This window comes from Lactuca sativa, chromosome 4 (genome assembly GCF_002870075.4).
Source record: "Lactuca sativa cultivar Salinas chromosome 4, Lsat_Salinas_v11, whole genome shotgun sequence".
Lineage (NCBI taxonomy): Eukaryota > Viridiplantae > Streptophyta > Magnoliopsida > Asterales > Asteraceae > Lactuca > Lactuca sativa.
Window position 1 is genome coordinate 283,042,643 of NC_056626.2, and position 18,312 is coordinate 283,060,954.

Here is an 18,312-nt window from a genome sequence, read left to right on the forward strand (position 1 = left end):
GGACTTCCAAAGGTCCCAATACAGGGTCCCAATCGCTTGGGGGACTAAGGTAACACTCAATCTAGCCACAAAAGGGTTCAATAAACCCTAAATCCATATACACATCAACATAGAAGAATGTAACTCGAATTATTACCTGAATAATGTGCTCTCTGTGTCCCCAATCCTCAGAACGTGACTTCTCTTGTTGTTCCCTTAACCAAGCCTTCTCTTCCTTGCACAACAACTCTTCCAAAATCAACAATGGTCTTCAACCTTGCTCCAGATGCTCACAATCGAATTAGGGTTTCTCTCAGAAGGCTAGGGTGAACAATGACGGCCATAAAGTCCCTCATATACGTCCCAAACCTGAACGGTTAGGGTTTTCGCTAAACAGCGCAGACTCGCCGAGTCCATATCCGGACTCGTCGAGTCCAGTCGCGAACCCGTGACCAGATCCGCGATCCTACTCGGCGAGTCTAGGCTCCAACTCGCCGAGTCCCCTCTAAAAATACTCAAAATCATAAATATAACAATACCTGAATTTCCGGGCTGTTACAATTGGTCCGCCTCAACCCAACCACACATAAACCATGTCGACATATGTCGACATATACATAATAGATAAGCATACATATGACCAGTCAATAGACAATCAGACAGATCCTACGGATTACTAAGCATAGCATCTTCCTATATACCCGGATACATATCTAACAGATCACTACAGCATACCAACATACGATAAACCAGGATAACAATCCAAGGGTCGACCTTGGTGCCTTCGACCGAAAGTACAGTGAGGAAAACTCACCTCACAAACTGAACATATGCTAATGAGGTCTCGACTCCTAATCTCAACTCTCTAACTAACACCTATACCCATCAAATGACGAATTTCCATCAAAATCCCACAATACCCAAAATACCCTTAAGGTCAAACTTGGTTAAAGTTAAATTGGTCAAACCAACTAGGTCAACCGAGTCAATCCAACTAAGTAAACTCGACCGATTCAACTCAGGTACGTACTCTGGGCGTACTCCAAAGGTACGTTGGGCATACATGCAGCCTTGCACTTTGACCACCATTAGGGTGGTTGACCTCATATGCAGGGCGTACTCTAAGCGCACGGGGCGTACCCCTTGGAAGTCCAAAATCCATTAAGAGCTTAATGGATTAAGCTCTTACGTCTATACTTCAGATCCATGGCTAAAATACTCTTAGGAGTCATAAAGTCTCTAACTTTATTACTTAGCATGATTAATAAGTGCTTAACTCAAGGTCTTATTCCATTAAGTCCTTCAAATTGATGCATGAATACAGACTAGCCATTTGGAACCCATTTTTATGACTTAAGACCTCTCTTAGGGTCTGAAAGGAGAACTCAAAGGTCAAGAACATGCCATGTTCAAGATCTAACCTTTTCAGACCAAAAAGCTCCATATGACATCCAAAACTATATGTATATGCTAGAGGGATAAAGTTACAGGCTTTATACCTTAGGAAGGTTGCAAATGATGTAGAAATCCCAGATCTAAGTGTTCCACTCATTCAGGATGAGCTTGGCTTCCTTCTTCTTCTAAGGCACCAAAATACACACATTTAGCTTGAAAATGCTCCGCATGGCGAAACTAGGGTTGCAAAGATGTGTGAGAGGGATGGATACAGATAAGGCGGATGAAATGAGGCCATAAATGTGCTTAAGTACGAGTCACACCGTAAAAATTAGGGTTTTCTTATATGGTAAGTACGCTGAGCGTAATAGGGCGTGCCCAAGTACACTCATCGTACACTACATACGCACTACGTACCCCAAGGCCAAAATTAGAAAATACTAGAAGGGGTCTTCTTGCACACTTTTTATTGAACTTAGGGACCAAAATGTTACATAATTAAATTATAACATTGAATCTAGAAGTATTTTTTTTAATGTATTTTTAAGGTTTCTAGGATTTTTTATATAACCCTTCCCTATATATATATATATATATATATATATATATATATATATACACATACATATATGTATATACATACATATATGTATATACATACATATATATGTATATATATATATGTATATATATATATGTGTGTGTGTATATATATATGTGTGTGTATATATATGTATATATATATATATATATATGTATATATATATATATATATATATATATATATATATATATATATATATAAGGCTAGGTTAATATGTTTCTTACAATTATTGTGTGTTAGAAGGCACCAATTAAAAATTTATAAAATTAAATAATTACTTAATTAAATAAAGATGGATATTAAATGATTTCTATATATATATATATATATATATATATATATATATATATATATATATATATATATATATATATATATATATATATATATATATAAGGCTAGGTTAATATGTTTCTTACAATTATTGTGTGTTAGAAGGCACCAATTAAAAATTTATAAAATTAAATAATTACTTAATTAAATAAAGATGGATATTAAATGATTTCCGTAATTGTATGTATACTAAAAAATATTCATAAGTATAATTCTCTTTTTATGGAAACTAATTAAATTTGTCGTTAATCTACTATATAATACACTTTCATTCTGGTAGAATACAATGTCATTCTTCTTGATACGAATTCATTCTGAAAGAATATTATTGCTGACATTAATAACGAATTTAATTAGTTTCCATAAAAAAGAATTATAATTATGGATATCTTTTAATATACATATAATTATGGAAATCATTTAATATCTATCTTTATTTGATTAAATAATAATTTGGATTTTATGAATTTCTTATTGGTGCATTGTAGCACACAATAGATGTGAGGAACATTTGAATATATATATATATATATATATATATATATATATATATATATATATATATATATATATATATAAGGAAATGTTCAAATGAGAACCACAAAAGATTAAGAACCGTAAGAATCTCATTTTATAAGTAAATATATACACAATACTTATTAAACATGTTAATATTCTAATTTTTTTGTGTTTTTGGTTCGTAAAGGGCAAAATTGTAATTTTTACAGCCTAATATTTTCATTTATACAACGATTCCTATTATAACACAAAAATTGTATAAAATACAAAATTTAATACATTCCATTCATAGTTTAGTACAACAAAATCACAAATTAATGCAATCATAACATTAGTTATTCACAGATTTTGGGGAGTTAAGCTCAAACTCTTCCACCACATCCAATTACCACACGACTGGACCAACCATGTATGTTGACGTTGCAATCATCATTCCTTTCAAACCAAATTTGTATATAGAATTACGCATTGTCATCTTAAATATTATATTCACAGTTTAATAAACATATTAATTCACTAATTTAGAGTTTATGGCAATATTTATAAAAACTAATACATTCTTACATATTTACTCCACAAAAAAACACTCACCAGAAAATTAATATAAATATTCATTTTTTAACATAAAATTTATAAAAAAACCACAACTTAGTACAATCAATTTGCAGCTTAATACACTCAATTTAGAAATAATACATAAAATTAACAACTTACTATATTAAATTCACAGTTTGTTACGTAAAACCTATACATTCACATCCATATTATATACTGAAAACTTACATTTATATCTTTAGATATGTGGGCTATTGTTTCTTTCAAACTTTAATTTACATAAGATTCACAATTTAAATTTTACATATTTATTCAAAATTAGAGAAAATAAAATCTTTGTATAATGCTTCTTTCATCTCATATTTTCGAAGCAAACATAAAATTCATAAAAAAAAAATAACGACTTAATATAGTCAATTCATAGATTAATATATTTAATTCACAATTTAATAATTATATTTACAGGTTAAAACATACATCTGATGATGTTTGGAGCCATGGATGTTGTATTAGATAGTAGCTCACACACTCATCACAATTTACAACTTAAAAAACCTGAATTCATATTATTTGAAAAAACACATATGTAATAAAAACACGTTTAAATTCACATTTAAAACTAATAAAAACCCATACATTAACAACTTAAAACTTATATAAATTCATTTAATCATAACCAAAACTTATAAAAAAATAATGTATTCACAACTTAATATTTACAAAAAAAATTGTGCCTTCACAACTTAATACTTATAAAAAAAATCATGCATTCACATGTTATAACTTTTTCTAATTGAATCAGTCAGATATGTATCAAATTTGTGCATTAATAACTTCATAATTATTGAAAAAACACTTATTCACTGCTTAATAAACTAGTATAGACATTCATTCACAACTTAATAAACTAGTTCATAAACTTATTCATGTTATTTAAGGTTTAAAAACGTACTTTGTTTTCAGTGAGACATTTCATCAAACACCTTCATTGCATCATATGTCTAGATCTGAGATTGTTTGCTTGCTTCAGATCCATGAGCACCGATGATAACCAGCAATAACATGGTGCGATTTCGATTGTAGTAGAGGTGAGGCCACATCGACGGTGGTAGCATTAGATCTGAATGTCATATCTGTTTGCGGTGATTTTTTTAAATCTATTTTTCCAGCAAGGCAAATCAGAGAAGTTTTATAGTATTCTATCGTATCTGGATATCCAAGATTTAGACTTCGGAGTAGAGTGCGACATTTTTTGGTGTTCCGATGAAGCACATTAGCTAATGTTAGGCGGTGGTCGGTGGTTATAAGGTCGACTATCAGATTTGATCAAATCGCACTAGATTTGATATGTTTTGCAATTTAGAGAGAGAAAGTGAAGTTGAAACAAATTTTTACTCCAGATTTGAGAGTAGGTGGCGATTGACAGTATATATGGAGGTATTTGCATTAGATGTTGTCAGATCTATGTTTCTGTTGGTGGTAGGGTAATGGCAAGGAAGAGGAATTTGTGGTGACAATGATAGAGGAAGGTGGTGGTTATCAACGCTCGCCAGAGCTCATAATTTGGAGGAGAAATTCAAAGATCTAAAGTCAAAAATAGTAGATCTAAAAGAAAAAATTGTAGATCTGAAGAGGAAAACCATAGATCTGAAGTTGAAGTTGTAGATCTGAAGCTGAAATTGCAGATATGGAGCCAACCAAAGCTTGTGGATCTGATGGCGGTGGTTCGTCAGTAGTAAGAGGTGGCGGCGACAGGAGGCAGCGGCAGTCAAGGTTGGTCTCTAGTTGCTAGCTGGTGGTAATGTTTATGGGTGTCATTAAGTTTTAGATGAGAGTAAAGATAACCATGTCAGAGGGTATGAACTGTATAGATCTGATATAACAAAAGATGAAAGTGGGCTCTTGTGTTATACTTTAATAAAAACGGTTTTTAAGTGGTTCTTAACCTTTAATGGATATATATAGACACACACACACACAAAAATCTGATATGTTTTGCGTTTTAGAGAGAGAAGGTGAAGCTGAAACAACTTCTTGACTCTAGATCTGAGACCAAGTGGCGATCGACGGTAGATATGGATATATTTTCATCAGATCTTGTCAGATATGTGTTTCTGTTATTGGTAGGTAACGACAAGGAACAGGAATTCGCGGTGACAGTGATGGAGGAAGATGGTGGTTATCACCGCTCGCCGGAGCTCATAATTTGGAGGAGAAATTCAAAGATCTAAATTCAAAAATAGTATATCTGAATACAAAAATTGTAGATCTGAAGAGGAAAATCGTAGATCTGAAGTTGATGTTGTAGATCTGAAGTTGAAATTATTGATCTAGAGCTAATCGAATCTTGTGGATTTGATGGTGGTGGTTCATCGGTAGGAAGAGACGATGGTGGTTTGCTGGCGGTAGGAGGCGGCGGCGGTCAAGGTTGGTCTCTGATGGCTAACTGGTGGTAATGTTTATGTGTTCTTCAACTTTGGTATGAGAGAGAAGATAACCATGTGAGAGTGTATGTATTGTATAGATATAATATAACAAAAGATGAAAGTGGGTTATTGTGTTATACTTTAATAAAAAATGTTTTTAAGTGGTTCTTAACCTTTAGTGGTTCTCATTTGATATATATATATATATATATATATATATATGTATGTATATATATATATATATATATATATATATGTATGTATATATATATATATATATATATATATATATGTATATATACACATATATATATATATATATATATACACACACACATACACAGACACACACACACACACACATAGAGAGAGAGAGAGAGAGAGAGAGAGAGCAACTTCTTTACAGAAGCAAAAAATTTGTGAGAACTTGCGAACTCATAATCAACCCAACATTTTTCAACACCAAAAATACCAATGTTCTCCAAATCGTGCGTCTAAGCCATATCTAGGCTTAAAAAAAGATTTGATGTTTTTTTTTAGTTTTTTGTATGACCGCTGATGAGCACAATCATCAGTTGTAAGGATTGCTGATGAGCACAATCAGCAGTCATATGGATTGCTGATGAGCATAATCAACAGTCCATATGGCTGCTGATTGTGCTCATCACCAATCAATATGACTGCTGATTGTGCACATCCACAATCAATATGACTGTTGATTGTGCTCATCATTAGTCCGTACAATTATTGATTGTGCATACATGCAAATTTCGAAAATAAATAAATCCATTGTCAAATCTTTTTTTATCCTAGATATGACTTAGACGTATCATTTGGACAAGATTTGTGTTTTTGGTGTTGAAAAATGATGAGTTGACTATGAGTCTAAAAATTCCATCACTGTTAAAATACTTTAATCTTTTTATTTTCTAAAAAGGTAATTTAAATCTTAATTCCTTTCTACATAAAAATTGCTTTATAATTTTTTTCTTTCAAAAACTAGCATTTCCATTCTAATATGTATCACTTATTTTTAGCTAAATATAGTTGATCTGTTTTTCGTGAATAAAAAATTAATAAACCTTAGTTTATAACGTTTTTCAATATTAATTTTTTTTTATCAAAGGGTTTCTAGCCCAACAGTATCAGATGTTGTCTTCTTTTCTTGATGTTGAGGGTTAAAGTCTCGGACACCTAAAGTAAATTTAGGAGTAGTTTAGAATTATATTATATTTGACGTTCAAAATAAATAAATAAATAAATTCTTCATGCAAATTCAATAAAATAGATTTATATTACTTGTTATTTACCTTCTGAATCATTTTGGCATATTTACAAAACCTGAATGTAAATATAAAAACTAACTGAAACTAAATTTCATTCTTTTTCTTCCAAGAAAACGTATGAAAAAAAATTATTCCTTGAAATTCCTAATTCGTTTTACATGTTCAAATTCCCAGCAAAGCATTCTTTGAACAAAATGCATTGGATTGTTATATTTTCAAATTTATGACAAGAAAAAAGTAAAGCAATCCGTGGCTGAAAAAATGTTGTAAATTGTGCAGGAGATTATCGGGGTTTTTAACAGGAACTGCATGCTTACATATGCTGCATTTAGAAACATCTTCCCAATTTGGGCCTTGGGAGAATACAAATATAGGGTACTTCAGGTGCCAAGCTAAATTTACTTTAATGGTAGTTATCTTCCATTCATTTGTATCGCCTTTTGAACATTAAAAGAGTCTTGAAATGGTCTCTTCTGAAGAAACTTACGAACTGGAATGTGTTAGAGAAACAAAATGGGGGTATTCGTCAAAATGAGATCTCTCTTTTTTTATTTTTTTGTCTTCAAGATTTATATATTCAAGTGCTATGTTATAGGGGAGGGAACAAACTTTTGTACCTTCATGTAATCCATTTTATTAGAAATTTGGCAACACTAAGATGATACATGAAGTAGAGTGCTCCAATTATCTTTAAAATAGGCGAATGCCCGTGCGTTGCACAGAAACACCTATATTTTAAGTCTTTACAAATATATGTTCCCTTTAAATATAACAATAACATTGTTGCTAAATTTAATATAATAATTCGTATACTAAATTGATATAATATATTGATTATTTTGAATTATATGATAATATATATCTATTATAACTGCATAATATCAATCGTTTGAATGACTTCTACCCGCAAGTTACATATGAATAAAATTAAATAATATGATTTAACGTTATTTATAGTTGTTATTGTTCATTAATTTTTTAAAATTTATCTGCTTAATGTTTTAATTTCTATCATTATAATTATTTAAAACATCAAACATTGTTTTTTGATTTTAAAGGTAACAATATAATCATATATATATATATATATATATATATATATATATATATATATATATATATATATATATATATATAGAGAGAGAGAGAGAGAGAGAGAGAGAGTTATTTTTAACTATTGTTATTGTAAGTTATTTTAAGGTACTTATTTGAAAACTTTTAACGATTATAAAAATATCTTGAGGAAATATTTTAGTTAAATTGAGATTACAATTTAATTTACATTTATCACTACAATTTATCACTTTTAACTAGTTATAAAATATTATTTGGGTTTTTAAATGAAACTGAAATTTTATTTAAATTGACAATGTAATGTTATATTTAAATTAACAATTTAAGTATTTTTTTTTTAAATTGTTCGAAAGTTGTTGCTTTAAACTGATAATGGTTTACATATAACAACATTTTAAATATAATAAATTAAGTATAATATATTAAAAGTTAAAGATATAACTTTATAAGTAGAGGTAAAGATATTATTTTAAAATTAAAATTTATTTTATTTATGATTACACTTTACGTTTGATATTTATTTAACCTTATTAACCAACTTATAATCATTATTAGAAAGACATTATAATTTACTACTCTTAACTATTTACAAAATATTTTTTGAGTTGTTTATGTTAAACTCAAATTTATATTTAAGTTGACCATGTAATGTTATATTTAAATTAATAATTTAAGTATTTTATACAAATTCTTTCAAAATTGTATCTTTAAAATGATAGTGATTTACATCCAAAAATATATTAAAACTAATAAATGAAGTATAATATGTTAAAAGTTAAAAAAACCACTTAATAAGTAGAAGTAAATATATTATTTTAATATTGAAATTTTGTTTATATGTCATTACACACTAGGTTTGATATTTATTTAACCTTATTAACCAACTTATCATTATTATTAGAAAGAAATTGAAAAGTCACGGGAGTTTCAAATGAATGTGGTGAAAGGAAACCTATGCTTGATCATTATATTATTCACCACTCGGTTATCCACACACATACGCTAAGTTCCATCCTTCTTAGGTACAAGTAAAACTGGAACAACACATGGACTAAGGCTCTCACGAACATAGCCCTTTTTCATTAATTCGTTAATTTGCTTTTGCATCTCCTTCGTTTCCTCCAGATTGCAACGATAGGCCGCCTTGTTTGGCAAGGAAGCCTCTCGAATGAGGTTGATTTGATGTTCAATATCACGGATTGGTGGTAAACCCGGTGGTAAGTTTGCTGGAAACACATCATGAAACTCCACAAGAAATTCTGCAATCAGACCCCCTACTTTTGAATTCATCTCCTCATTTGCTTCGTTCCCAGTCTCCAACTTTGGTCCTTCTTTCACAACAAGGATGAAAATTTCCTCTCCTTTGTTGAGAACCTGTTCCACCTCATTTTTGCTAGCCAACATAGTCAAGCTTGGTTTTTTGTTGTTCATCGATCACACTTCTGTTGAGGACATGGGTGACAACACAATTTTATTCCCATTATGTTTCAACTTATACTCATTACTCCTCCACTTATGCAACACATCCTTATCGAACTGCCAAGGACGTCCTAATAGAATATGGAAAGCATCCATTGGAATCACATCACATAAAATCTCATCCTTGTATGACCCCATTGTTAAACCAACTCGAACTTGCTTTGTCACCTTCACTTTATTTCCATCGTCTAACCAATGAAGTATGTATGGTACGGGTTGTCTTGACTAAACCCAAATTAGTAACCATCTCACTTAAATCCACATTCGTACAAGCACCACCATTGATGATCAAGCTACACAATCGGTCATTCACACGACATTTAGTATGAAAAAGTTGATCCCTCTGATCGCTATCAACATGAACCACTTGAGTTTGTAAATCCCTAAAGACCTGCATCGTCTTGAACTTTGGAGCTTTATACTTTTCTACCTCCTCTCCTCCTTCACAAACTTCCTCAAAACGAAAAGTATTATCCAAAACCGATTCTTCTTCAAATAACTCATCCCGGATTGCAACAACTTCTCTAAGCGTCACTATCCTTCCGTTTGGACATGCGTTCTGATAGTGTCCACACCTTGACACTTAAACCAACAAAGCTTTTATAGGTTCGTTTCATTGTTCGTAGTGCCTGCCTTAGGAGTCAAATGGGACTATTCACAACAGTAGGAGTAGTTGTCGCTTTCACATCCACTTTTGACTTCACCTAAGGCTTGGGTTTATCCGTTGCCCCTAGAAATTCCTACATAATTTGCCTTCCATTTCGATTCTTCCTTCAAATTGAGACTACAAAGCGCGTCAAAATCAGAACACGGATAAAATTTTACAATATCTGCTATGTTGTAATTCAAACCCCGCTAGTAAAATGTGCCATGTTTTGTTCTTTATACTCCTCAACATCCCCTAGAAATGTTAAATTCTCGAACTCATTGATGTATTTTCCACGCTTAGCTTTCCTTGCTTCAAATACGTCATCTTCTTATAGGTTGTTGATCTATGATGAGTAGGAACATATATCTTTTGAAGTTTTTGCTTCAAAGTCTCTCAATAAGTAATCTTTTCTTTTCTTTCACGATCCCTTCTACTTTTCAAACCTTCATACCGAAGCGATGCTCCTCAACTCAACTTAAGAACTACATACTTACAACACTTATCATCATCTAACAACTTAAACTCAAAGAACTGGTCATCTTTCTTTCCCAATCTAAGTAAAGTTCGGGATCAACACCACCAACGAACTCAGGAAACTCATTCACCTTGCATTCTTCAGCCACCCTAAACGGTCCAGGCCTAGGCTGCCGCCTTTCTCCACCATATTCCAAACCGCACAAGGCATTAATGAAATTTGAATCATCAACATTCATGGATTCTTCATGCAAATTCCAAACACCAACAACAAGATCTAGCAATCAAACAAAATCGAACACACATGTCAGGAAAATCGATATCTGACGCTCTAATACCACTTATGATGCGTGTATGGAGGGATTGATTTCAATAATTTAGAATGCAACAAAATATTCAAGATTAAAACCAATAACATGATTATATTAACTAACTTGTGCAACAAGAAATCAAGAAAAGATAGAAGTGATAAACAATCTTGACCTATAGATTGAGTATTGATGAAAATAAATCAAGACTTATTGATTTGAGTTTGTATCAAGCTAGAATAGATGTTCTAGAATTGACGAAAGACGAGTAAGCAACTCAAAATAAATAAAGTTCTTTATTTCGAAATAAAAAACATCATATCATCAAAAGGTTCTACTAAGGGCTATTTATAGCCTTACAAGCTATCACAAAAATAAGGCAACTTTAAAATTAAAGGAAATTTCAAAATAAAAAGAAACTGCCTTGTAAAGGATTATTCACGCTAAAAATAAACCAAACACGCCTCTAGAACCTTCCATTTAAACCGACATATCAAACCATGCAAATTCCAATCACAAGTGACTCTTTGCATTCTGAACTTTTGCATCTGAAAGCCATGAATTGTTGTTTGCATCCACCTTCCCAAGGTCCGCATTCACATCGAATCCTTCACGTTTCACATCCACTACTCAACACTTGTGATGAGTAGCGATCATTCGCATCCATTCACATCCAACAACTGACCTAGATAGCAAAAGGTTGCGATTCACATTCGCATTAACATCACCCTAAGATCTATGTTTTATTAGTTATAGAAACATACTTTAAAAATCAAACTATTAGGGATAAAATACTAACATCTTGATCTTTCGATTGTGATCTCGGAATTATCAGCTCTTGCAAATGATGAAGGACCTAAAGTAGAATCTTTATAATGTAGTCAGTCCTAAAACTCCAAAAAGCTAATAAGGATTAAACCTGGTGAATGGTTTAAGAGAAGTAATCGATGGGTAGGCTTTGATCCCTAGTAGTCTGTTTATAAGTAGTTGATAAATCCTTAAGGGATTGAAACTATTAAGGATTATCCTTACCTTATTCAAAACAAAGCTTATCCATATCCTAGGCATATCAAAACTGTTCCCTATACTTGTAACATCCTGATGATAAGGTACTTCAAATTACAACCCTATAATTTTAGTATGTCGCATTTTGGTCCCTAAGTCCAAGAAAATATGCAAAAGGAGCCATAGTGGCATTTTCGTAATTTTTCCTTGGGAGTATGCCATGTGTATGTGGTGTACACTGAGTGTACTAGGGCTCTCCCTATTATGCTTGGCGTACAATAGTATACGCTAGGCATACTTGCTACTTAGGGAAACCCTAATTTTTAGGCTTTATCTCGTATTTAAGCACTCTTATGGCCTCATTTCATTCACCACAATTGCCTCCATCCCTCTCAACCGTTTGTGCAACGCTAGTTTCACCTTGAGGAGCCTTTTCAAGTTTAGAAATGTGTTTTTGGTACCTTAAAAGAAGAAAGAAGCAATCCAAGCACATCTTGAAGGAGTAGAACACTTGGATCTGAGATTTCTACATCATTTGCAACCATTCTAAGATAAAAATCTTGCAACTTTATTCCTCTAATATATAGATCTAGTTTCTGATGTATTTATGGAGCTTTTTGGTCCCCAAATGTTAGATCTTGAATATGGCATGTTCTTGACCTTTAAGTTGTCCTTTCAGACCCTAAGAGGGGTCCGAAGTAATAAAAATGGGTACTAAATGGTTAGTTTTGCTTCATGTATCATTTAGAATGTCTTAATGGACATGTTAGGTCATAAAGTTGGAGACTTCATGAATCCTAGGAAGATTATAGCGATGGATCTGAATTATGGATGTAAGAGTTTAAACCATTAAGCTCTTAATGAATTCTTTTGGTTTTGCAAGGGTACGCCACACGTACTCAAAGTACACCACGCGTACGAGGTCAACCACCTCGATGGTAGTCAACCTGCAAGGCTTCATGTACCAAGTTCGAACAACTTTGACCTTGAGGGTATTTTGGGGTTTTGACGAAAATTAGTCATTGCTGAGGTTCAGAGTCGAGACCTCATCAACTTTTGTTCAGCTTGTGAGGTCCGTTTTCCTCACTATACTTGCAGGTCGAAGGCACCAAGGCCGACCCTTTGGATTCGATATCCTGTTATGCATAGTATTATACTATAGTGATCTGTTAGATCGGTATCCTGGTATATAGGATGACGATATGCTTAGTCTGTAGATTTTCCTAACTATCTGTAGATTGTTATATGATTATCTGTTATATGTGCACATGTTTGATTGGTGGTTGAGGCTTTACTGTTTTGTGCATGAGCCAACACACCGGGGTCATTCCAACCCGATGGTTGAATGGGCCCGAGGGTATTCTATCCTAAGGATGACAGGACCCGTTGTGTATTGAAATTCCAACCTGATAGTTGATGGGCCAGGGATATTCCAACTTGATGGTTGACTGCACTCGTGGTGTATTGGCATTCTAACCCGACGTTTAAGGAGCTTGGGGTATTACAACCCGACGGTTGATTGGACCTGACATGATGTTATTGTTGGGTTTTGAGCATTCTAACACTCCTATGGTGTACATGCAACCCTAAATACCTTGGATCTATGTTTTCTCTATTATACATGCAAATATGAATATTCCAAGGTATTACCCTAAGTAGCATACAATCTTTGATACTTGGGTAATAAAAATAGATATAATACATACCTTGTTGATGTAGCTTGACTTTATGAAGCTTGAGAGCCTAGTGCCCCAAGTGTGATACCTCAAATGTTTCACACAACATCACCAACACATCTAATAACCATGAGAAGAAGACACTTCATGCTCAAATCGGCTAGCCTCATATATGTGTCACTAGTGCCAATTTCTTAAGCTAAAGGGGTCTTTATATAGTGTGGCTATTAGGGTTACACCATGTAACTCATGACTTCATCCATTCCTTATGCTCCATGGGTTTTAACCTCCATGGAGTATCCATGGGTCACCACATGGGTTAAACCCAACATAAGGAATCCTTGATCATAAACCCACATATATAAGAATGAATGATTTACACAATCAATCCCTATATACTTAACTAGTCTCTTTTGATCACTAAATTAAGTCCAAAATTATTCTTGATCAATACTAATTAAATAACATGATTTCATATTAATATATTAGAACTTATAATATATTAATATGTCACAAATGTCCTCTTCTCACAAACAGTCTATCCAAATGTTCCAATGTCATGCAACCCAAATGGACGATGTCGAGTCGGGTCAAGTACATACCAATTATAGTTATGGACATAAACACTAATCCAACAGTCTCCCACTTGGATAAGTCTAAAACTATTATTGAGTATGACTTCAAACCTAACTGGCAATCGTAGCTCTCAAAAGCCGTTGTCGAACTCTGACATTGTCGATGAACTCTGTCCTTTGTCGATGTCTTGTCCATTAGATAAGGGATCATATATTCCTCCATTATCGATATCATATGGACTGAGACATGGATTATAAATCATTCTCTTTGTCCATTTGTTGTTTCCAGATTTCCGATTCATGATGAGTGACTGATTGAGCAAATCAAATCAGTCCTGGCTTGGCCAAGCACTCACATGTATCATCATTAAATCATCGAGGGGCCCACATATATCGCTATTATCCCGAAGGTAAAAGGAATGGATAAAGTTTGACTCATATGGCTTGTTCTACTACTTGTTGAATCATACACAAAGGCACATTTTATAACATCGAGTTACCAATGCGGTTTCGTGCAATCAATGTATAACCAACTCATAGTAACAACTCATATCCCTAGGTTTGAAGAATATAAGATATTATTGTCTCATTATCACTCGTGATAAAATCCATGAAGTGATTCAAATGAGCGTGGGTTGAATCTAATACTCAGAACTTATGAGCACTCATGAGTGTTGTAGTACCACTTTGTCCAACATCTTAGACCTCTACAAGCTAACCCATGACAGTCTTGATTCATATCTACTTCCAACATATGACCGACCGTGGATGGTTTGAATAACTTAGTCATTCATGAAAAATGACCTACTTATTCTGGAAGTCAAAACATGCAAAGTGAAACTCATGAATAATCATATCCAATATGGTCTCAGAACTTATGAATATAAATAACACATCTTTTTTTTTATCACCATATTGATTACCCATCATTCGTTGCATACTGTTTCAAACTATCAACTTTATACTTGAATTAAAAACAATAGTTGTCCCATGCTCCAAGCATGTACACTATGTTTTTCTAAACACTCGTAATTCCATACACCAAGTATGCATACTAAGTTTGTCTATGATCTTTACTTTGTGAAATAGATCGATTGAACATAGTTCCAATGATTCTTATTTCACACTCCCAATTCCTTACTGCAAATGCAAGAATTCCAAATTCCTGTCACTTACCTAAATCTATTAGATTCTAAACTTATATGCATTGGTCCTCTTGTAATGATTATGCACAAAGTCACAAAGACTTGCCAACATACATTACAGAGTATTCCAATGGAGACCAACTCCATGGAACTGAAGTCTAATATTCAAAGTTCATTGCTTTGAACATCCTTCATGCATTAAGTTTTTTAATCTCACACAGATTTAATGAATAACTTCCACCTTTGGGAACAACTCCATATTCCCATTTTGACTATCACTTTTGAACAAGAGTTGCCTCTTTTCAGAATTTGTCAATATGGTCCTTCCAAAATGAACACCATACTTCCAATTATCCTTAAGAAACCAATCTTTGGTAAACCTTAGATTGTCCTCAACAATTTCGTAATCATTTTAGTCATATATGAAATTCTAGACTTTTCCCCTCAATGCCCCATGGATTTGGAAAATATTAGAAAGGATGAATATTGTAGCACATGCACTCGATCCTATATCCGAAGCATATGGTACACGATTCATGATGTCTCACATAAAGACATGATACTAGACCAGTCCTTTTGCTAAAATATTTCTATTTTCCAAGTTCTCATAATTCAGATTATGAAAAGGGATGACGTAATCATAATCGAATTTTAGAACGCAAATAATGGACCCATATATAGAATTTCCTTATGTTGAGCCACTCCAACATGAAATTCTTATATACATCCTTGACTAAATATGATTAAAACCTCAATATATGCTTTTAGAATTGAAGTGAAGTATAATTTCCTCTCCCTTATTTATAGCAAAACAACTTTTCAACCCCTGCAACTCCACGAATTGAAACTTTTGTTTTCTATAATTAATATTTCTATCTTGCAACCTTTATCATAATTATCGTTCTCCCACTAACATGATGATTATTAGCAATACACTCATGCTCCCACTAGCTTTGACATGTAGTCAGAAATCAGCTGGACTTCTAGAAATCAATACTTTATTGACTTTCTTACCAAAGTTCAGACTTCTGATACGACATGCTTTGATAAAACTATATCAATATCATACACCTTTCCTTAGATAGCTCACATGTGTGTCTAAACAATTTTATAACTATTAAAAGGGATGTCGTAATCATAGTCTCAATTGCTTAGACCTTTTGCCATTCCTCACAAGTCCATGTTAGTGTGCCGGTTAACCCCACACGCTCCACTAACAGCTTTGAGAATGCAAATATCACACTTGCCATCTACCTAAAAGCTACTTAGTGAAAGCGTTTCCTAACCATCATTTTCATGAATCAGAGTGAAATCTTATGACACTTAGATTTTATGGTGTATGTGTTCCTATCCATGTGAATTTTTCAAATCCATAATCACAAGACATAGTTAATGACAAATCCAAACTCATATGGATGGAACTTGCGCAGTCTTAACTTCTTGCCACTTGGCAGCACACGGGTCTGCCATTGCTTCCAAGTTGTTGTGCAACCAATTGAGAACTCTCAGAACTCATATGCAAAGCCAACTTTCATTGGAATGGGCACAGAAGTAGAAATATGTCAACATGATAGGTTATAAACCTCACGTCGAGTGCTAGTGTCAAACTACAAGCTTTTATTCTTGATTAGATCTTGAAATTCTTCCAGGATCCTTAAGACTCCCACTGTCCTCTTGAGATATAAGACTATCTTTTCCAAATGTTCAAGATATAGTGCGACTTCTTTATCAAGACAAACGCTTCACACAATTTGCCTACGTTGGTCTTTGTTTTATCCAAAACATCACAACTTACCAATTTCAAATGTAAAAGAATAGGACATTTTTACTCTTACATTTGACAAGTGTTTTAAACCTTTATTTAAGATATGTCACTCAACGTACAGTCTTGGAGTATGACTCTAAGACTTGTTTTGGAACACAGTATGACTCATATTCTTAATTTAAACATTTCAACAATTCAAGATTCCTATTCTTAGTCATAATAATGCACTAAGATTTCCTTAAAGGAATAATTGTGATATGATTTCTAAATCATTAAGATGATCACAAAGCTTGATACTAAAGTACTCTCCCATCTTTTCAGATTTGAGAAACTTTTATCCTTCTGCCTAATTTGATTCTTCTCATTCGTTTTGTCATACATCGAAACTTTTCCAATGCTTCAGAATTATACTTAAACTTTTAAGTATAACCATATATACTAAACTTTAGTAAATCAAGACGAATAGTCTTATCGATCTTTTATGGTGGACTTGATTATTGCACAAGAGTGTGTACTTGATCCATTAGTCCTTCACTTGACTCACATATACATATGAATAAGGAATTAGTCTTAAATTTCTAAAGATGCAAATTCTCATTCATCATACTATACAACTTGCATGATTTCCAAGTTTCTATCCAACTGAAACCTTGGGCGATGAGAATCTTTCCTTATTTGGTAAATTTAGACACTACTACAAATGAAAGGAACAAATCCGTTTTCCAATATTGCTATCAATGGAATCATATAAGAAACAATTTTCCACAAACGCAATTGTAAGGATACTTAGAATAAATGAAATAAAAAATTTCTTTTATTTTAAAAACTTTGCAGAAAAACTTATCCATACAGTGCAAAAGTATATGGAAAACTGTGTTGTTATCTATTCCTAAGCAATATATCATAACTCCTAAGTAACATCTCAAAATTCTGATCTCCGAACCATGCGATCGAAATCCATTTTCGCGATCAGAATCAACATATACTTCTTTTAAGTTTCTTCACTTTTCTTTGATTGTTAAAACATCAACATGTGACCCAGTCACATCATGTAATAAGAATCTC

General features: G+C 32.9%; 1 protein-coding gene across 1 annotated transcript in view; it reads left to right on the forward strand.

Annotated features, from left to right (window-relative positions):
* The window catches only part of LOC111921551 (cycloartenol Synthase), a 60,613-nt gene extending 52,785 nt beyond the window's left edge, over window positions 1–7,828 (forward strand). Inside the window, exon 19 of the mRNA XM_023917127.3 lies at window positions 7,377–7,828. Within this exon, the coding sequence (XP_023772895.1) occupies window positions 7,377–7,493 (117 nt within the window). The 3' untranslated portion in view covers window positions 7,494–7,828. The remainder of the gene's footprint in view (window positions 1–7,376) is intronic.
* Window positions 7,829–18,312: the final 10,484 nt, after the last annotated feature.